Source organism: Saccostrea cucullata, unplaced genomic scaffold (assembly GCF_032062105.1).
Source record: "Saccostrea cucullata isolate Sc308-1 unplaced genomic scaffold, CSIRO_AGI_Scuc_v1 ctg319, whole genome shotgun sequence".
Lineage (NCBI taxonomy): Eukaryota > Metazoa > Mollusca > Bivalvia > Ostreida > Ostreidae > Saccostrea > Saccostrea cuccullata.
This window is the reverse complement of record NW_026920610.1, coordinates 94,347-117,196: the sequence shown is the minus strand read 5'-3', so window position 1 is coordinate 117,196 and position 22,850 is coordinate 94,347. Positions and strand designations below refer to the sequence as shown.

The following is a 22,850-nucleotide window of genomic DNA, read 5'->3' as shown; positions in this document are numbered from 1 at the left end:
ACAGGTAAGCACTGTGAATTAAAGTCAAAAATGCAAGCAATTGTAAATTGATATTAAGGTTTTTAAATTTTTAAAGTTTAAAAGTGGGTACTTAGAAATTTTGACAAGTGTATATATATGAGTAAATAGGTAAATTTGATTTTATATTTAAGGTGAAAATAACAGGTAATCAGTTGAAAACAGACTATACACAGGTGACTACTCAGGTGTGAAAATCACAATTTGGGTCAAATGGCAATAACCTATGATTGATTATTCCGAATATATAAATGAATAAATTTAAGATTATGTACATTTAAAATAGATTACACTTTCTATTTTGGATGACTGTTTCAAATGTTTATCTAAAAAATCATTTACAGCATGGAAAACACAACAGCTCAGGAAAACTTAACTCAAACGGACCAGGTGTGTTATGAACTTACAGTAGCGCTCTACATTTACCAAGGAATGGCTTTATATGCGGTAAATATTTAGCTCTTCAAAGTTAAAAGTTAGTCTATACTCTACAGTGTGACGTCTGCAAACTACACTTTGAAGTACTTATCGTAAAAAAAAAACAATTTGGGAGTGAGTAGTTGTTTAAACGCGTAGATTTTAATTTTTCATTGCAAACTATTGTGGAATCAGGATGCCAATATCAGAGCAGTAAAATGATAAAAATAATAAAAATAGTCATGCAAAAACTAAGTTTTATATCATTGATTCGCATTATTTACACTTCCAATGTCTTTGTTCAAAATAAAATTACAAATTATGGTTAATCATTTTCTCGAGACCACTAGATTTTCTGACGTCAGCATAGATTTGCGCGTAAATTAGCTATTTGTTTAATTTTCCCACTGATGAATGAGTCGAAATGCATTAATTTAAACAATATCTTATTATGAATGAACATGATCGGACAGAAGGCACTGCCTATATAAGTCCTTTCCACAATACAAAGATCAAAGTCATACACTGAAAACTTTAACAATCTACTGACAAGTAAATATTAGCTATATAACAATGAAAAATATAAATATATGCATTCATATATTCAGTAGAATTGTATATAAAAAGACAAATTAAAAAGAACAAAAAAAAAAATAGGAAATATATGAGCTGATGATATAATTTAAATTGATATTTTAACATATATTACTGGCAATTTTATTAATAATTGTATAAATTTAAAAAAAAAAATAATAAGAAAACATAAATAGGTTTTGGTTCTGTGGTTTGACAATTGAAAAACAAAAGCAGATAAAATATCATGCAAATCGCTTTGTAGTTGCAATAAATGATCTTGAAAAAGTTTAAATATTGCAATATTTTGGTTGTACATGTATGTAAGATTATTGTCTCCATTTAGAATAAGTTGTAAAGATAAAGGCATTGGCAAAGTATTAAAGCTTTGCGTTAGGTTCTGTCTTTGCATACAGTATTTTGGACAATGCATTATGGGCTACTACAAGTACACAGTTTTGTTGTAAATAAATGGCAACTTGAATTGTCCCTCGGAAACTCATTTTAAATTCTATTTTGAGATTAATGAAAGAAATATTTAAAATGATGTACGAGGGTTGTTAAAAAAGTTCGCGGACACATTGATTTACGGAAAATCTAATGTGTACTGTGAAGTATGACCTATATCTGATAAAACTAAAATTGTTTTACGTTCTCCAGTGTAATTAAACTAATTTTACAAGTTCACTGAAGCTTGTTTATTGCAAACACCTATAACCTTATGTAGATCATATCACATCCATAGTAAACCAACACAAACACAAAGTATGGTGGATGAATTTGTCATTTATTATACATGAATAAATGACGAAAGATAATCATAAAATACTCAGATAAAGGGGAGATCACTCTTGAAAAAATGTGTAAATTTGTACAAAACCTTAGTTGATCTCGCCTTGTAACATATTACATCAAGAAAAATCCACATAAACAATCCAGAATGTAAAAAATCACAATCAGCAAAAAAGGTGGCAGACAAAAACTGCCTTGGCAGATAAAAAACTGCCAAAATATAAAAATATCACAATATAACATATATGAATTATAAAAGAGTTTTTATCTATATACTTTTTACATTGCATATGTATTTAGATGTACAAAGGTGGTATAATGATCGGGGTGGTTGGTGGGCAACACTTGGAAAACCCTTCTTACTGTGATCGAATCAAAACAAAAAGAGACGTAGAATCTACACTCAGTGTCTCTTCTGATTGGTTGATAAAATTACTCCCTATCGATCGCTCTAATATTGACATAAAATCAAAACACGGATAAAAACGGATTGATAAATCAAATATCATTACATGAGTACATAAATGCTATTATTCACAATGATGCAGTTTTATGTTCTCTAGTGTAATTAAACTAATTTTACAAGTTCACTGAAGCTAGTTTTTTTCACACACCTATAACCTTATGTAGATCATATCACATCCATATTAAAGTAACACAAACACAAAGTATGATGGATGAATTTGTCATTTATTATACATGTATAAATGATACTGTGAAGTATGACCTATGTCTGATAAAACTAAAATTGTTTATTTTTAGAAATAAGAGGAAAGTGCATGATTATGAAAAGTGGCATATACGAGGGTTGTTCGAAAAGTTCGTGGACAACTGTCATATCTTTTTTATTTGACGTCATATGTTATCCATCCAAATTTGGTAGAAATATTTTACCAATAAATCCAAATGATTTGTATTAAAGTTTTTCGAAATATTACGATTTATTCAAAACGTATCTAGATTATAAAAATGCAAAAATCGGATCGCGGAGCAGGTCAAAATTTGGTAAGTTACAAAAAAACACTAAACAATGTCTGAAGTCATTATCTCTGTAAAATGGAGCAAAAATCAAAAAAAAAAAACTAGAAATTCAAAATAAGAATTGTTACATCGATTCGTAAAAAAAATCATCGTACATAATGAGCAAATAGAAGTTAAGGACAAATTTATGTATCTCTGTGTTCTATTGAACTACAATGGAAGTTTTAACGTATCACAACAATTGGCATGTCAAGGTAGAAAAGCAATATTCTGTCTAAAATCTAACTTAAGGTTAGTTAATTGAGTTTAAATATTGAAACTATGTTCTCAATTTTTGATATATATGTCAGTAGCATACTGAACTATGGCTGTGAAGTTTGGAGAAGCCACAATGCATTTAATATTGATAAGATAGATTTAGAATTCAAGAATGTTTTATGTGTTAGAAAAAACACAAATACGTCTATGATATACATGTATTTCGAAACAGGTAGGCTGCCTATGAAGACTATAAGACTATTTCGAATTTTTAAATTTTGATTCAAAATATTACAAAGTAAGAACTGTATTTTGAGATCATGTTATGAGAATCTGTCAGAGGAAATTGAATAAACCAATGAACAAGATCACGCACTGGGCTTCTAATATTAAAGATATTTTTTAAAAAATATTAAAGATTATTCGAAATTGGGCTAGGATATATGTGGACTGACCAAGAAAGAATTAGTTTTAACAGCCATTTCTCAATTATAAAGCAAAGAATTATTGACTAATATGTACAAAATTTCCTTGCTGTCATCAATAGTTCATCTAGATGTATATTATTTAAGTACATTATTGACCACTTCACACTGTAATATTATTTAGTAAAACCTATTCCTTCCAGTTATAAAAAGCAAATTAGCAAGATAAGACTGTCATCACATAATTTAGCTATTGAAGCCTAAATTTAGCCATAGAAATATCTTGCGCGAAAATCGAATATGTGAAGTTTGTAGTTCTGAAATTGAAGACGAATTCGATTTTGTTTTAAAGTGTCAACGATACAAGGGATTACGAGTAAAATATATTAAAAAATTCTACTGGGAAAAACCATCTATATATGTTTAAATTCATACAGTTGTTATGTGCACATAATGTTAAGGACCTTTGTAATTTGGTAAAGTTTTTGTACCACGCTTTTAACTTACGCAATGAATGTCATACTGCTTTATAAACAAATTTCAAAAAATGGTTCGTACAATCTCCATCATCATGATACTGATTGCTAAATTATAATGCTGACTGTTAAGAAAATACCTGCGCTATCTTTACTGTTTATATGTTATAAATTTATATTGTATACAATAAGATGTATGTCTTACGTAATAAAGTGATTTGAATTGATTAAATCCCTATCTTTCGTTTATTTGTATGTAAAAAATCAGGTCCATTTCTTAAAAGTTTGAAAATTTACAAAGATTCTTACTATGCGGTCATAGGATTCACTGAGCAATCACTTGACGTTAGTGACGTGACAATCAGATTTCAAACCCTTTAAGCTTTTTTATAGTTCTAACTATCATTTTTTAATCTTTAGACTTTTCTTTTGATTTTCTATAATGTCTTTTGTGCGGTTCTGGATATTAGTGAGAACTTAAAATAAATGTCAGCGCAGTTAAATGATTAAGGTATGAAAACAATTGCAAAAATCCATAGTCTGAACGTCCATGCAATAAGTGGGATATTGAGATACCGCAGGATTAATCATTGAAAATGTTCATCCATTTTTATAAATCTACTACCTTTTGAATACTTTTGTCTTTTGTACGTTGGGGCAATTTCCAGCAGTATCTTAAAGCAATTTATTTTCTTTTGAGACATTTTCCTGTCTACACATAATTTTTAGTAACAGGGTGCTCCATGACGTTCAATGACGTTCCCATTTTGGCCTGTTTTTACGCGCTTATTATTTATAATTTGATATAAAACAGTCAGATACTCTCCAATTTAATTCAAAATTTGATCAAGTGTCGTTTCATGAATACTGTAGCAACATGTAAAATATCATAAATCTTTTTGCGCTACAACTGTGCAATTTTTAATATCAATAAAACGCCTATGTAATGTAAACATGTGAGTGATATTGGATTCGTTGATTGATCAGTACCCCCAACCCCCAACGAAAAATGAAAATTCATATACCACTATTAAATAAAGATTTTCATTATCTTCTATTCATGATATGAATAGAGGAATGTTAAAACGTCAAAATTCAACTTTTTATAGTTTTAAATAAATGTATAAAAAGTTAAAACATACAGTGTACATAAGTGATCTTTACCGACTACCTAAGGTTTTTTTAAGATTGCAAATCTAATCATGCTTCTAGTTACGGTCTTAAGTTTAAGACTGTACTCCAGTTCTACAATAGCATGACTTTGGCTTAAGTACTCTGTATGTTACAACCCCCAGGTGTGACAAAACATTTGTTGAAAATTGCATTCCATATAAAGTGTCCCCGACCTGTTCATGTACTCTATTTCTACATAAATGAAATGTTCACCAAATTATTAGGCAAGCCACTCGATTGATCACATCAAGAAATACAAAAATTAGAAGGATATTCCTTGAATAAAAGACGGTATAACATTGGTTTTTGAAACAATTAATACTTTCCTTTAAAACTTTGCAGGAATGTTTGTACGTAAAATTTATGATGTTGTAGTTTCAATTCAGGATTAGATTACTTACAATTTATCCTTTAAACCTTTATCCTAACAGATTGTGGCCACAATTATTATAACTTTTGTCGAAAAAAGACGATGTAAAGCAGAGGTTTGCCATGGTAGACCAGGACTTCCACTGTAAGTAAATATGGTTAGAGTGATAGAAGCGAACTATTTTGATAATATACATGTATCCTTATTTCAGATGTATTTTGATATAAAACATAATTTATCAATAGTCATAAAATGATTTATATATTTTTGTTTATATCGAACATTAGCAAATACATGTATTAAAATTCTAGCTTTAATGACAAAAGTGTTAATTGATTTTAAATATAAAATTATACTTATTTTTTATTCAGGCCAATAAATTTCCTTGATGGTACCATAAATTCGATCGCCAATGCTGCAGCTTTTGGATGCATGCTGCAACACCTATTTATTTTTATTTCCGTTGGATCCATCTACTTCTCAGCTACAAAATGGTTGATAGGTATGTACAGTCGTTTGGCCAGTTCCGAATTAATGTAATGGTGTAAAAATAAATTAATACCTATTGTACGTAGGAGGGCGTATTTATGAGTGTTTGAATTAAGTGAAGCTTTAAATTTTTTTTGCCGTCAGTTTGTGTTCGTTAGCGTACTTGAAACAGTCGACATAATTTTTATTTATTTATTTATTTATTCATACAAAAGTTTATTTACAAATAATTTAATTTTGCTTGTATTCTCGCCATTCATTGGTTGATTTCCAAAAAGGAACGCATAACATTTTGTATAATCTGGTTTGGTATGGGGACACACCCCCTTGACAACCAGCTAAATCATCATATCCATGCAATCCCCTCATTTCCAGTCCTCGGAATCCATGGAAAATTCCAGATTTAATAGATGTACCTTCAACTATAAACAATTACTCGATCTTACCTCATGTAAACAAGCATCATGGCTGCTAGATCTATGTATCAGTTATTACCTCCCCTCGCTTCAAATCACTTCCGTTACTACGGTTGTATTATTGCGCGGTAAATTTGAACTTATAAAAAGCAACACAATTTTACATCAAAAGTTGTTTAATTATTTTAAAATTAAATTATAAGGAATGACTTTAATTCTTGGCCATATTGTCGAGTATAATCTGGTTTGGGTCAGTTTACGCTTTTTTATAATCCGCTTCGCGGATTATAAAGCGTAAACTGACAAAAATAGATTATACTCGATAATATGGCCAAGAATTAGAGTCATTCCTTAAATGAAAGGGAATGGGATCGGGCAGCAGGCAAGGCCTATCTAAGCCCTCTCCCAACACAGCCATGGTGAACACACACATTATATAGGTATTACACTGAATAGACAAACGTAGTCAAAAAAAGGAGAAAAACAAACCTGTGTAGCTTTGACCATGTTATTCTTCACCAGATCTCCCCTGTAGTACATATCGTGACACCACCCTACCCAAATCTACAAAACCTCGGAATGGTTTCATAATAATTTTTTGCGTCGGTTGACAATGGTTTTCCTTGGGGTGTCAATTTCAACTGTTACCCTCCAAAACAGGCACCATTTATATAGTGTCAAATAAAACAATTGGTTGCTGCTATGTTAGCATGTACTGCTTCAAATATTTTAGTAAAAATGCCTAGTTCTTGATTATGAATATTTTTTTTGGCGTGGGATTAATTTCCGCTATTCACGCAAACACAATATTTCCGCGGAAATTTGTCACAGCGCACTGAAGATTCATTAAGGACATATACATGTAACGGCAATCCAAGATATCCGCGTAATTTCATACCCGCGGATTAAATAGAAATTCTGTTTCCGCGGAATTATGACCCGTGCAATTAAATACTTTTACAGAATACAAAAATAAATGAAGTTCATGAATTTGATCACAATCAATAATATTTTTATATGGATTGTTGGGAAAAGTGCATTACTTGGAGAGGTTTATTTTGGACAAGCAAAGAAATAATGATGAGCATCTTCAACAGAGTCAATACAGTGTTCACACATTGGTGTTTCTGATAATAATTGGTTTTATTACATTTTTACCCGTGAAATACTGTAATTTATTCATTGAATAAATATGATATCCTGTCACAGTATGAAAGGATATCGAAATGATATCCTGTCACATTGTGACGAATATCAGAAGTGCGGGAGAACTCTCGATTTCCCTTCGCATAACGAAGATTGTTGTATAAAAATCTTCCTTGACCTAATTTAAGATAGATGGAAATAAATAAACCATACTGACAGCGAATATAACTTTCATAATTACCAAAAATATGTTGCTTAATCCATGTTTACAATGTTTCACCCGATGACGTCTCAACCGCTCAATTATGACGTCACGAGCCTATCAAAGATTTTCTTTTTAAAGAGAATGTTTTGTAGTTGAATATGGAATTTATTTCACTCGTGAGACAAGATTTTGTTTATATTTTTACTCGTGCTTCGCACTTGTGAAAATATAAAAAAAATCCCGTCCCACTCGAAATTCCATATTCAACTACAAAACATTGAATATCCTCTACTTATATTAAGTCTGTTATTAAATTACTTGCATTATTTCGTAACTGACAATGTATATATTGTACTTTCTTATTCTAAAATGAAAAACGTCTTTACATTTTTTTTACAAAAATAAGAAGACCTTTAATTGTAGATATTTCAGGATAATTTCTGATATAATCAGACAAGTTTTTCCCCAATTTAACTGTTGATGGAAGGAAACTTGCTATATGATGTAGGTAGGAGGCACTTTGAATTCTTCAGCATTAGTTCTAAGATTATAGGGGTGGTTTGTAGGACGAAAGTTTCAACCAAATCATATTAATATTGAGATGAATAGCCATTTATGATTTTATTAAAAGTAGCAATTTATGAATATTCCTCCTTGTTTTAAAAGATCCCACCCCAGGTATCAAAGATAAAGTTTGATATGTAAACGTGACTTATTATACTCCCGCTTGAAAATCAGGGGGGTATATAATGATTGGGTGTCCGTCCGTCTGTCTGCACGTCAGTCCGTCTGATACACTTTGGGGCTACCCATCTCTTATCCGCAACTCCTCATAGGCCTATAGGGAATCCCACTGAATGAAATTTAATTATGCTTTTACAGAATCTTTGTTAAACAGTGCCTTGGTGACCTTTTATTTAACGTTTTAATCTTACACGAAATTTGGAATTCCTTAGCAAAACATGTACACTGCCGTTCTTTCTCATATTGAAGGGTAAATCCATCTCTTATCCGCACTCCTCCTATACGGCTGAAAAAAATTGATGATACATTCACAGATTCTTAATTACATAATACCACTGTGCACTTCTTATTTAATTTTTGATCTGAAACTTATTTCTGGTCCCTCTCTTTGGGTACCAACAATTTTGACCTTTTGGACTTGCCCTGGGTGTTTAATTACTATTAAAAAAATAACTTTGGCCTTAACTTTTGAAATCTTTATGCCGTGGCTTTCATGTTTCACAGATGTATTTCTTGTGACAGAACCTTTGTCTTAAAATACATTTTTTTTTACTTACTGGCCTTTACATTAGAATTTGTCCTACTTTTTATGTATATCAAGTATCAAATTAACGTAGCAGACCAGGTAAGATGAAACAGATAACATAATATTCTTAACCATTTTATATTAATCAGATTCACTGCTTAGCCGATTTCAAGTCGATGTTCACATTACATGATTATGAGTTAAGAACTTGAAATAAAAGTGAAATGCAAAAACATATATTACAAAATATTAATTATATTAACACATACGTCTAGTTAAAATCACCAAACATGTTTTTACTGTTTTTAAGCACCTACAATTTTCCTTGCTTGCTTTTTGATGTCAATGGTCTATTACCCTATATTTGCTTGCTTGAATTCATCTTCACGCCTGGCAGGCTCTATCATTGGATTTCTGTATACCTTATTTTTGTAAGTATTATACATTATAAATGTTAATATCTTAAATTGTAATTGTTTCCGTATATGGCGACTCAATTAAACCTTAATTTTACCTGTATGGTTATATAGTACGCGTTTATTTCAACAGGTTTTTGGTTATTTTTGGTGAAAATTACCTCTGTAATAAAAGAAACTGGGTAAGATTATATATAAATCATGATATTCTTTAATCAAATCTGCTGATTAGCGATTTCAAGAGATGTGAACAATACATAATTACCATATATTTTCATTATAGGTATGGGCTATCTACGCCATTGTTTTTATTTCTAAAATATATCTACTGATGCTTTTCATTTACCGAATTGTAACTGCACTGTGCAAGAAATCTACCAATGTAAGTAAAGCACTATTCTAATAACACGTATATAACTTTGCTGGAAATCGCAAATTAAGTTGAAAAGTGGAAGTAAAAACGGGCCTTTTCTTTGAATTTTATGTTTATATTATAGATAAAGGAGCCTCTAGTGAAGATTGATCAGCTGATGCATGTCAAAAATTTACTTCAGAAACCCCAAAACAGTGCCGAAGAAATAAAGATAAAGTACACGTGCAGTTTATTTCTATATGTTGTTATGTTTGTATTATTGAATTCCAATAATTTTAACATACTGCATTTTTAATATAGAGTAGAAAAGTGTTATATATTGAAAATATATACATGTTCATTGCCGGTTTTGATGAGCAGTTGACGAACTACTGTTTTAAACAAAGGATTTGAGATATTTGAACTTCCATCTGCTTTCCATTATTTATTTATTAAAACATTATTTATTTAACTCTGTATTAATCACTCACACACACACACAATTGAATATGAATTTTGAATAGTTATTCGCAAAAAGAAATTATTATTATTTTAAAGTTTTTATTATTTCAAAGTATTAATTTTAGAGAGAGGATAATTAAGCATGCAGATGCTGTCGTGGCTGAAGCTAAGCTTTGCTGTCTTCATAAAAGTCTATACAGATGTGCCACACGGACTCTTGCCATCAACACCATAGTTCTGCTTTTTTTCTATTATGTAATCTTTTGATTGTGATAGATTCAGTCTGAAATAAATCTATAGATGAATTGAAATAACTCATTTCAAATTATTAGGTTTGCTCATAAAACAGGTTATTATTTTACAGGCATTTGTCTTTAACATGTATACAGTCTATGGTATTGGACAAATACATGACTATCTTGCTTCAAACAAATACCTACTTTTGATTGGGCTTAAGGTTCCAGAGCCATTTCTTCGCTATATACAGACTGCAATTCAAGTCATCAGAGGCACGTAATCACAAATGTTGAAGCACATAACATATATAAGAATTCTAATTAAAAATTTTGAAAATTATAATTAAATTAAACCTCTCTCTCTCTCGATCGATCGACATAAGCAAAATGCATACTCATGCTCTGATATCGATGTCTTGGTTTGTTTTCATTTTCAGTAGTATGAACTGCTAACAATGTATTTTTACATTTCAGTCTCGTTCATTATCGCCAATATCATATCAGCTATTTATCTCATCGCCAATATGGTCCTCATCTATCGTTCTCAGAGACAACATATCATACAGATTTGGAGAGGAGACAGGTCTTTCATTCCCAAAAATTGCACTCAAACACATACTGACATGCTGGTTTGTACATCTGTTTTGTGCATTTTATGTTTATTTAAAAAAATGTTTGAATAAATGTCTCACATTAATGCATTTCTGTTTCCCTTAAAACAGTTAATGAATATAAATTTTACTCCATTCCTTTTCACTCAAGATTTGGACTGCAATAAATCTTTATCAAAATGTCTAACTTGTTTTTATTTTATCATTTTTTTTAACTTTTAATTTCTTCCAGGTGAAAAATTTGATGTACGCTGGAAACCAAGTTTCTCATCTTCTTGGAGGTTTATCTTTAATAATAGTCAGAACATTTATCTAATTCGGAAAAATTATGGTGTCCTGTATATTTGTTGAACAAGATATCAAATTAGAGTTGTAATATTGATGTTTAATTTTTGACAGACTTTGATATGTATAAACCTAATGGAAATAATGGTGCTTTATTTTTTTTTTACCAAATATTCTGATATTTAAACAATGCAACATATGCCAAAATTTTGGAGGCACTATTTAATTTACTAAAAGCAGTCACAGAGAAAATCATTTTTCAAATTTGTAAGTCTAGTATAAATCTATAATAACGTATTTTTTCTATTCCAATTTAGGTTATTTAATTTCACAGATAGTTGTGTTCCTTTTCTGTGTTGTCGTGGCGTATTTTGTTGTTTTACCTCTCATGAAGGAGGTGCCCATAATTTTCCTATCACCATTGGAGGCTATTTTGTAAGTACATGTATATGGTCACGTATTTCTGTTTGCTGTGATTTATTAACATTCACTTTTAATTGCAGGATATAGTCGTCATAAATCTGATTTTAATACTGTTATAAAACTCGTATTTACTTTTAGACCTGGAGTGGTATTCATGTTTATTTTCCGAGTTGTACTTCGAATCATTTGTCGTAAAGCCTTCTTACAAAACCATTACATAAGTTCTGACAATGGTGAACACTTAGAGACGGTACTGGCTTTAGATAATAGGTAGGTATAGTCAAATTAATTCAGTTTATTTTCCTCTAAACCTATCAACATATCATTTTGTTAAAACACATTCTGATTGCACATACAAGCACTCTGAAGTTGACATCAAAAAATGCTTGAGTTTCTGATTGACAATATCTGTGTGGTTTTTAGATACCAGGTATTTCAACAGTCTATTGGAATTCCCATGGTACCAATTGCCATCTGTTATAATCAGACCTAATTTTGTATTCTTATGTAGCAGAATTTGTGCAAAATCTTATGCGTGAAAAGAAGAAAACTTTTTTTTTACAATTTATCATTGAATGAAATGAAAACTTTTGCTGTGACCTTTTTTCAATGACAACGAGCACACGGCGGGTGTGTCGACATTTACCTGATATATCGACGATATTGTTTAATGGACGTTGAGATTGAATACTGTTCGTTATTTCATATATATATCGTATTGTCAATTGTAATTTCTGTTCCTACATCGAAACATATATCCTTGTGAGCTTGAGATAAAAAATATACCACAGGGTCTGTCAAATCTCTTTCATACTTGGATAATTTACTTGAAAAAGACGTTAATGGTAATCTAACAACCTAGCTATATGATATACGTGATAACTTTAACTTTTCTATCGTCAGCTTCCCTTTTTTTATGAAGCAATATACCTTCATCACCTGCATACAGAGTGTATATATCTAAGTTGATTCGATACGCAAGAGCATGCTCTACATATGAACAATATCTAAAACGAGGTATATTATTGACAAGCAAGTTGATGAAACAAGAATATCTGCAGTCTCGTTTAAAGTCAACACTTCGTAAGTTCTATGGTCGATACAATGACCTTATCAACAAATATAATTTATCATTGAGTCAAATACTGACTTAAGTTTTTCATACTAATTGTTAGTCCATTATTTTTATACATTGAATTGACGACGGAATTTTCCGTTATTTCCTGATCATGACAGGGAGCTCATGGCGGTTGTGACCGGTCAGCAGGGGATGCTTACTCCTCCATGGCACCTGATCCCTCCCCTGATGTTTTGGAGGTCAGTGTTTGCTCTGCTCTTATTTTGTATTATGGGCTTTGAGATTGAATACCTTTACTCAGATGACCAAAAATCCACTGATAAGAAAACGCAAAAACCACCTATTGCTCATTGTATACCTATGATTCTTGTATTAAATTTCAATTTCAAATAGCCAGGTCAATGACCTACTTTTCATGCTAGTGGCCCCTGAGTATTTCTCAGTTTTTCAGACTATGACCAATATTTTTATCACACACAAAATATTACAAGCAACTAAACTCCTTATAGCAATGGAACGGCGTTGCTTCTTATAAAGAAATGATTGGAGTTTTGGCCATAAATATGATAATTATTACAGTCCGAATTTCCTCTTTCATATTTATATTTTTCCCCATTTATAATCGAATATTTAATCGGGTGCTCTCTCCTTCATGGCACCTGATCCCACCTCTGATGTTTCGGAGGTCCGTGTTTGCTCTGCACCTATTTTGTATTGTTTTATGGACTTTGATATTGAATACTATTCATTATCTCCATATCCTTCTTTTGCATGAAAATCTTTGACAAGTTGCACTTTCTTTACAAATCTATGGTGATTTTGACTCTTTTTCAGGCGAGTATACCAGAATCTGTCCTATTTCCTGTTTTTCTATTATATACTGATTGGTTTATTCAGATGTGTGTACCGTGTAATAGTTTCAATGTGTTTAGGAATATTTTACATAGCGCGTATGGATAGATCTGTGTTATTACCTGGATATGAACATCGTGATATCGGTGAGTGTATCAATAAATTATATTATTATATAGCTAATAAATAGTCTCTAATAAAATATTATCAACAATCTAGAGAATTTTTGCGTTCAATATCACGACGTTTTATTGAACGCTGACTTTGTACACTGTATCACGTATACGAGTATGCCCGAAACATTCCGAATTAGAGTATTCAATATCGAATGCCAATTTGAAAACAAAAAAAGTCGTCTGGTTAAATTTTCATAGCAAAATTAACGAAATGAAGTGACATCTAGGTAATATATGTTTATTTTTCAAACAAAATGAAATTATTTATTAAAACATTAGTACGTATCAGACACATTAAAACCTAAATAAGCAAATCATATCGCTCGATAGAGTCATCGGAATTATGCGATATTGAATGCTTACAGGACAGACGTTAATTTGAATACCGATATTTAAAAAATCCTTAAGTAGCCTTTTTTAAGTTGGATTGATTATTATGAATTATGTGAAAATGTTTAAGATATATTATAAAGGAGTTATTGAATTTATATCGCAAGCTCGTGTATCTGAACAGCCAACTTGTGCCAATATTCACCGATATAAATTCAATGACCCTATAATATAATTTAGCCCATGCGTGACGTACAAAATTAAACAACTTTCATTTACTTGATGCTAACCTTTCGTCTTATAAGAAGGTCTTTTAAGATTTCAAAATTTAATATGTTGACCAATATATTTTTGCTTGCCGTAAGATATTCTCAGCTATTTTAAAATAATTGAATTAAAGTATATTAATCTCTAAATAAATTAATTTTAATTTAGTTTTCATTTCCATTTTATTATAAGCATGTTTCTTCTGTTCAAGGTTATATGACATATCTTGGTTCTCTGGAGGTTGAACTTCACCATTGTCACCCAGTAGTTGTTGTCTTTTGTGACCAGATGATCAAAACTGTGAAAAATATCTCTACTAAATCCGCGCAGAGCCTTAATTCCCCGGATGATCCTGCTTATGAAAACAGGATGTGTGGGCTCTCCAGTGTTTACACAAGTAAAGTAAGGAATAGGTGGCAAAAGATGAAAACCATGATCTTTAACCAGTCTCTTTGCAAAACTTCGAAAACAAACATTTCTTTTGAGCATCTTCTTACTGCCAGGAAAACCTTGGTGGGATCCACAAATCAATCATCTTACCTCTAGGTAAAGGTATAATGAGAGTCTTGAGACTAAACTTAGGATATGAAATTAGAATCTCTGGATGTTATAACTAGTTTTTTAAATCAATTGATATTATTAGGAATAGTGTACCTCTGTTAGAAAAAGAATCTACATGTATTTCAAATATACCTCTGAGAAATTTGTACTTTTTCTTAGTTGTTTTTTATTTAAACTCTATCCTGAAAATATCCTAACATTTATTTGACATAGAGAAAGATAAGATGAAATTTAATGTATCCAACTTTGAGATAAATCAAAATTAAAAACGCACTGATCCCGTTACAATTGTGGATATGAATATCAAAAGTTCCTTGTTGTTATTTTATAAGAATTAAGAAAAAGAAGTTTTTGTTTTTGTATTCGTTTTCCCCCAACGTGATGTAAACATTTGAATGACTTGTCAGTCTATTATGCACATCTACACATGTATCAATTCAGAAAAAATGAGTTGGTGTTTTGTTTTCTTGAAATTTGGCATTTTAGTTTATCTTTCACAGACAGAGAATCGTTTTATGCAATGCTTATTCAAATTAAGTCGATGGAAAATTGTTACTTGTTAAAAGTAATATTATTAATATTTCTCTGTAATTTGTTGTTTTGCATTTAGGAAAATGTCGCATACGCGTATAGGATTATGACTTGTGTGATTTTTTATTGGTAAAAAATCTGCAGCTTAATGACATTAAAATCCAAATTTTATTTTTTTTCTAAAATTGTATTAATTTTTTTTTTACATTTTCAGAAAAAATAATGATAAAATTAAATAATTTGTATATTAGTCTAGATATTGTTTTTTGATAATGTTTAAAATATTTCTGATTCATGTGTCAAAATAAGGTAACATAACCATTGCTTTTTATTTTTAAAGCTTCACTTTTTGTAACTTCTTTGATTCTATGGAACGAGTAAAATCTTGATAATCTAAGAAATCAAGCTATAATTAGATTTAATACAAAAAATCAATTGGATCAAAAGGAATTGGAATTAGAGCAAGCACGGACCTCTAAAAACTTCAGAGTTGGAATCAGGTGTCATGTAGGAGTAAACATTCTTTGTCAACTGATCACACCTGCCCTGTTCTTTTTATTACTATTAATTATTATGCAAATGAAAAAAATCCCTAGACCATTCAGTGTAAAAATACAGTTTGTATAAGAACGTAAATCTTCATTCGACTTAATGATGGATTGAATTTGCTGACAAATGTCATTGCTTCTTTCGACCATAAAATTAGCGAAATATTGAATTTGAACTTAATCTTTGATATCTTTGTTTCATCAATTTATTGTCTGAAGCTTTACCCATTCGAAAATACTGTTCTTATGCTCTTGCGTAATGAAACAATTGCAATATATAAACTCCATATGTAGGGAATAATATCATACTCGTTGCTACATCATTAAATTAAATCAATGGGATTATCATAAGGCTTTGTTTTTAAGTAACTATAACCGTCTTTTCTAGTATAGCATTTAAGAGTAAGATACTGTAAATGTGTCAAGATCAAAGGGATGTGTCTAATCAAAGTAGAAGTTAATTCGCAATTTTAAAATGTATTGTAAAACAGTCCTCTATAATGTCAAAAAGCCTTGACATTGATTTAACAGTCCATTCCGAAGTAACTACTAATATAGGGGTGGTGTAAGGAAATGTTTGAAGCCTTTCCTTTTATGGTCATATTTTGGAGGCCACATATTTTGCCAATTTATATATGTTATGTAATAGTCACATACTGGGAGACCAATTTGTTATCGCATAACTGTTTAATAATTTTTCTCAGGAATTGTGTTTTAATGTTACATTGTCTCTCAGTCTTTTTTATTCAGTTTTATGTATTATATTATATATTGTCATTTCATAATAAATGACAGTTTATGAGACAAATATGTTTTGTGTTATTTGACAAATAAAAAACAAGCTCAATGATGTCAGAGGAGTGTTTAATTAAAGGATTAAAAGCTGTACTTAAACTAATATAAGACCTACTTTGACCAAACATGCATGGATGAAGCATTTATGGATATACACTATCAGATTTACTACATAAGAGATTCTGGGACTGTGGGGTTTTTTTCTGATTGATTGCCTCTGTAAAAGCTTTAGTTGTTTTTTACCAGGTAAGTATAAACTTTTTTACGACCAAACCTGTGTGTTCATGTATAATGCGTCGGAATTTCATAAATATTATGGATTCTGTTGAAAATTACGCCAGACGATGAGCCAGATATCAAAAAGAAGACATTGACACCTTGTCAGAATGGACTAAATGCATTAGATCCATGTTAAAGTCGCGCATTAAAAGATTGTTGGGCAGTATGAAAACCATCTATCCTTCTGTGTAGAACAAACCAGAAGTGAAAAGAATAAGATAGATTACATGATCAATACGCAGGGGCGTAGTATCCGGGGAGGCCAGGGAGGGCCTGCCCCCCCCCCACTTTTTTCCCAACCTAACTTACACTATAGGAAATGTTAATTGAAAGCCTGGTTGGTCCCCCCACTTTTAGAAATGTACCGAAAATGTAGTATAAGAATTGGTACTAAAAGTAGTTGACACTGAGAAAGAGTTTACGTACCTAACACCAACCCCCACCCCCCACCCCCACGAAATAGGACTTCCGACTTTGGGCAACTTTTACCTTTTTTTTTTTTTTTTTTTTTAGCTTGTCAACTTTTTCAGGTAAGTGAAAAAAAAATTTCTCTGCCTGGCCCCCCCCCCACTTTCAAAAACGATGCTACGCCACTGATACGTACTGACCCCTGCCGACAAAGCAGGTTACAACGCTGTCTTTGTTTTTAAGGCTTATTATATAAATTGTATGTTAGAAGAACTTGGATTTAATTCTACAAGTGGTAATCCTACTTATACTCATACAAACGTATTTCCTTTTTAAGGAAGAAATTCTTCAAAATCAAATGTCAGTTTTGAATATTTTTAATATTCCTCAGATCCAAAAGAAATTTGAACTACCCTATATATATTGGATTCCGAAACTTCATAAAAATTCTTACAAACAAAAATAAATTGCGGGTTCCAGTAAATGTTCAACCAAGCCTCTTTTGTTATTCCACTCTAAGATATTAACAGTAGTGAAGGAAAACTTCAGAAGTACTGTGCAACAATATATATTTAAGAAGTGGTGTGAATCAGATGTGGATACTAAAAAATTCCAAAGAACTTTTGGACAATTTGAAATCACAAGATTTTACAAAAATCAACGGCTTAAAAACTTACGATTTTTCAAATTTTATACAACCATTCCCCATGATAAATTAAAGTCCAGGCTTTTTGATATCATTGACAGCTGTTCTTTTAATAAAAATGGAACTCGTAAATTTACTTACATGGTCATTGGTCATTTGCAAAATTATTTTGTTAAAACACATTCTGATTGCACACACAAGAACTCTGGGGTTGACATAGGGGAGATGCTTGAGTTTCTGAGTAACAATATCTACGTGGTTTTTGGAGACCAGGTGTTCCAACAATCTATTGGAATTCCCATGGGTACCAGTTGCACTCTGTTGTTGGCGGACCTATTTTATATTCGAATAAAGCAGAATTTTGTGCAAAATCTTACGCATGAAAACACTGAAAAGAAGAAAACACCTGATGTGGCCTTCAACTCGACATTTAAATATATCGACGACGTATTGTCAATTAAAAATGGTGATTTCAATTTCTACGTCGATACGATATATCCTGGTGAGCTTGAGATAAAAGATACCACAGAGACTGACACATCTGTTTCATACTTGGATATTTTGCTTGGGAAGGACAGTGGTGGTAATCTATCAGCCAAGCAGTATGATAAACGTGATGACTTTTTTCTGTCGTCAACTTCCCTTACTTATGCAGCAGCATACCTTCGTGACCTGCATACAGAGTGTATTCGATACGCAAGAGCATGCTCTACGTATGAACAATATCTAAAACGAGTTATATTATTGACAAGCAAGTTCATAAAACAAGAATATCAGCCGTCTTGATTAAAGTCATCATTTCGTTTTATGGGCGATACACTGACCTTGTTAGCAAATACAATTTATCATTGAGTCATATGCTGACTAACGTTTTTCATACTTATTGGCCCCGTGGGGATCCGGGTTATAGAATAGGTCCTCAGTACCCCCTTGCTTGTCGTAAAAGGCGACTAAATGGGGCGGTCCTTCGGATGAGACCGTATAAACCGAGGCCCCGTGTCACAGCAGGTGTGGCACGATAACATCCCTCCCTGCTAAAAGGCCGTAGGTGCCGAGCATAAGTCTAAATTTGCAGCCCTTCACCGGCAATGGTGACGTCTCCATATCAGTGAAATATTCTGGAGAGGGACGTTAAACAGTATACAATCAATCAATCAATCATACTTATTGTTGGTCAATTATTTATACACTGAATTGACGACGGATTTTTCAATTATTTCCTTATCATGACCAGGAGCACACGTCGGGTGTGACCGGTCAGCAGGGGATGCTTACTCCTCCGTGGCACCTGATCCCACCTCTGCTGTTTTGGAGGTCAGTGTCTCTTATTTTGTAAGTGTCTCTTATTTTGTATTGTTTATGGACTTTGAGATTGAATACCTTTACTCAGATGACCAAAAAATCCACTGATAAGAAAACACAAAAACCACCTATTGCACATTGTACACCTATGATTCTTGTGTTAAATTTCAATTTCAATGACCTACTTTTCATGCTAGTGGCCACTGAGTATTTCTCAGGAAATATCTCAATTTTTCACACTATGACCAATATTTTTATCATACACAAAATATTACAAGCAACTAAACTCTTTATAGCAATGGAACAGCGTAACGGTTGCTTCTTATAAAGAAATGATTGGAGTTTGGGGCATAAATGGGATAATTATTACAGTCCGAATTTCCTCTGTCATATTTATATTTTTCCCCATTTTAATCGAATATTTAAAAAAAAACTTATTGATAAGAACTTTGAATTATTTATAGCCCCAGATTACGTTGGGGTCAATGATCAAATTATTGAGATATGTTGTCTGGAATGATTCTTGTACATATTTTTGAATTTCTTTATTTGACAGTATCAAAATATTTATGAGCTTAAACACATATAATATTTGCAAAATGATGTTTAAAAATACATGTAACCTTTACTTTGTGATTGATATGGCAAGAAATAATTTTTTTGACAAAAATGTAAAATGAAAATATAAGTCCAAATTTCCTCTGCATTGCCATACACTGACTTTTGTCCCTGTATATTTTCTTTAAATAATAAAATATTATTTTTTAAATTGATTTTGATTTAAAACTTGCTTATTTTATACATTTAGAATAATTTTTGATTCAACATATTATATTTTATAAAATTTCCTTTCTGTTTTCTTAAACCTGAGTAAACGTTATCCTTAAAATGCCTGCTTTTTGATTAATGACGGGTTTATAGGGCATGTCTCACTTTATAACGTCCCATACACCTAACTTGCATTAATGACTCATCTACGTTGCGTTGCATCATCTTGCGTTGATGCTGTATCAGATCTTTTACCAAATGATATGACTGACTATTTCGAAGTCTATCGAATAATGCACATTTCCATAACATTTGTTTAGCTTGTAACGTAACACAGATTACCATATGAAATTTTTAAATCGAGTTGTAGTAATGAAAACCACAGCTGTCGACAGTCGCTCGCTCCCTCTTGCATTTCAATGAAAATCGATACCAAAAAAACACAAATATTTACATTTGTTTGTAAGTATTCACGAAGTCTTCACTAAAGAACTACAACTTATTTAATTTAGATAATTTAATGTTAATGACAATTTGGCCATTCATACTTTTCTGAATGAAAAAAAGAGTTCGTTAGTGTTAAATATGAAATAAATATTAAATGAATAAGTAATGATTTCAAAACAACTATCGAATTTTTTTTAATACCTGAAGTAAAATATACAAATCAATAATGAGAGATTGATCTCTTTATATTGTCAAATAATGCATATTTTGTGAAATGTACAAATATCTATAAAGAAATATGCAATCGCTCAAATGTTTACAATTTGAAATAAAAATAGAGGTAGGCGGAAGTTCTTTCTGGATACGTTGCTTTAAAAACTAGTATGACATACATAATCACACAGCATGCTTTTGTTAGAAGCACGGATGAATGCTTCCTCAGATTTCCTCATATTTCTGAATTTTTATTTACTGAGAAGCCTACTTTCTATTTGCAGATGGCAATATTTAAAATAAAGTCTCTGTGCTGCTTTGACTTGGTACCATTAGCTTTGCTCGTTATTTTTGTTATCTGGCATCAACAACAATCTTCATTACTTCATCATTTTCGATATAAACAAATTCAAAAGTTGATTGTTAGATAATAACTACATCGATCTGTTTTAAATATTGGATCTGGACTGACGTTAAAGAAGTCGTTCTAATTTATTTTCTTGAATAACATAATGCAAAAAAAAAACACACACACAGATGATCTGATGATCTGAATAAAAGCATTTTTATAATTTTATAGTTAAACAAAGTTTTCAATTAAATAAATGCTTAAAAAATCGTAATTGACCATCAAATTTTCTAATAAAATACAGTCATTGTTCAGAATTAGCCAATTATCAATTTATTAACATTGACATTTTTCCGTATGTTTGTTGTTTAATTAACGTCCCTCTCGAGAATCGCCATTTGTGAATTACTCACATTTCCCACAAGCTACAAATCTGGACCTATGTTTGGCACGCGGGCCATTGAGCATGCGGTTAGGGATCTATTTCATATCTATGTTGCAGTAAAATGACCCTTGGTTTATACAGTATTATCCCAAGGAACTGGTCTCCACGTTCCACTGTTTTTTTTTTCGTAAAAAATGGGGGAAATAACTCAGAAATGCATTTTAAAAAAAACAGTAACTAATCAACATTGTCATGTAATGAAAAAATAAAGCAACAATGATTAAATACAGGCAAGTTTATGTTAGAATCTTGACCGATAAACTTCAGTTTTTAAATTGACAGTTTAGAAGGTAGCATAGGATTTTCAGCTAGTTCAGATTTTAGACTGTCCTGAAACCGAAAAGAAAACATTTTAGATATTTTTTAAAACAAATCAAGATTGTAAGCAAGGTGAGTTTAATTTTTTGTTTTACATGTAGAAATCTTTTACGAAAAAAGTTTAAACTGTATCTGTCTTGGTATTTTACAAAGATGCATTTTAATGGTGTTTATTGTGTTGTAAAAATGACTCAAATTTCTTGATGTTTATTATTGCACTATATGAAAACTTTCGTTGTATCGAGAACATACCCAATTTGCGGAAATATTCAGAATTTGCTTTTATTTATTCACTTTAGTGGATATGTCCTTGTTTTACAATAAACCATAATTGTTTGGTAATGGTTATTTAATACTTACTGACATTAATGGCTGACACATGAAGCATTTAACCGACATGGCGGAATACTGTTGAAAATTAAAAGATGCTGTGAGGATACATTTAGTAAAAATGCAGTGTGGAAATACGTATATGTACGTAAATAAACTGAACGTTGTTCTATGTATAATTTCAGAAAGAAATACATAGGCATGCATGTACACGTACTAGATTCCAATTGTTACTTATATTGTGGCAGTTTATATTTTTTTCTTATCGAAATATACTAAAAATGTATACATCCATATTAAGTGAATTTTAGAAATTTTTAGTATATTGTACAAAATGAAAAGGGTCTACGTCTTTTTCCTTTATTATTCCAGTAGTCGAAGATTTTGTGGCAAATAATATTAAAATCCTGAGC

The 22,850-nt window shown here is 31.3% G+C and overlaps 1 protein-coding gene across 1 annotated transcript; it reads left to right on the top strand.

The window, feature by feature from the left end:
* The first annotated feature begins 363 nt into the window (after positions 1–363).
* On the top strand, positions 364–15,043 carry LOC134253384 (stimulated by retinoic acid gene 6 protein-like). The gene is made up of 9 exons (XM_062735909.1): positions 364–408; positions 5,545–5,627; positions 5,855–5,985; positions 10,950–11,104; positions 11,319–11,367; positions 11,689–11,806; positions 11,933–12,064; positions 13,707–13,870; positions 14,709–15,043. Exons 1-9 carry the CDS (start codon positions 364–366, stop codon positions 15,041–15,043), a joined length of 1,212 nt encoding a protein of 403 aa, XP_062591893.1.
* The last annotated feature ends 7,807 nt before the right edge of the window (positions 15,044–22,850 follow it).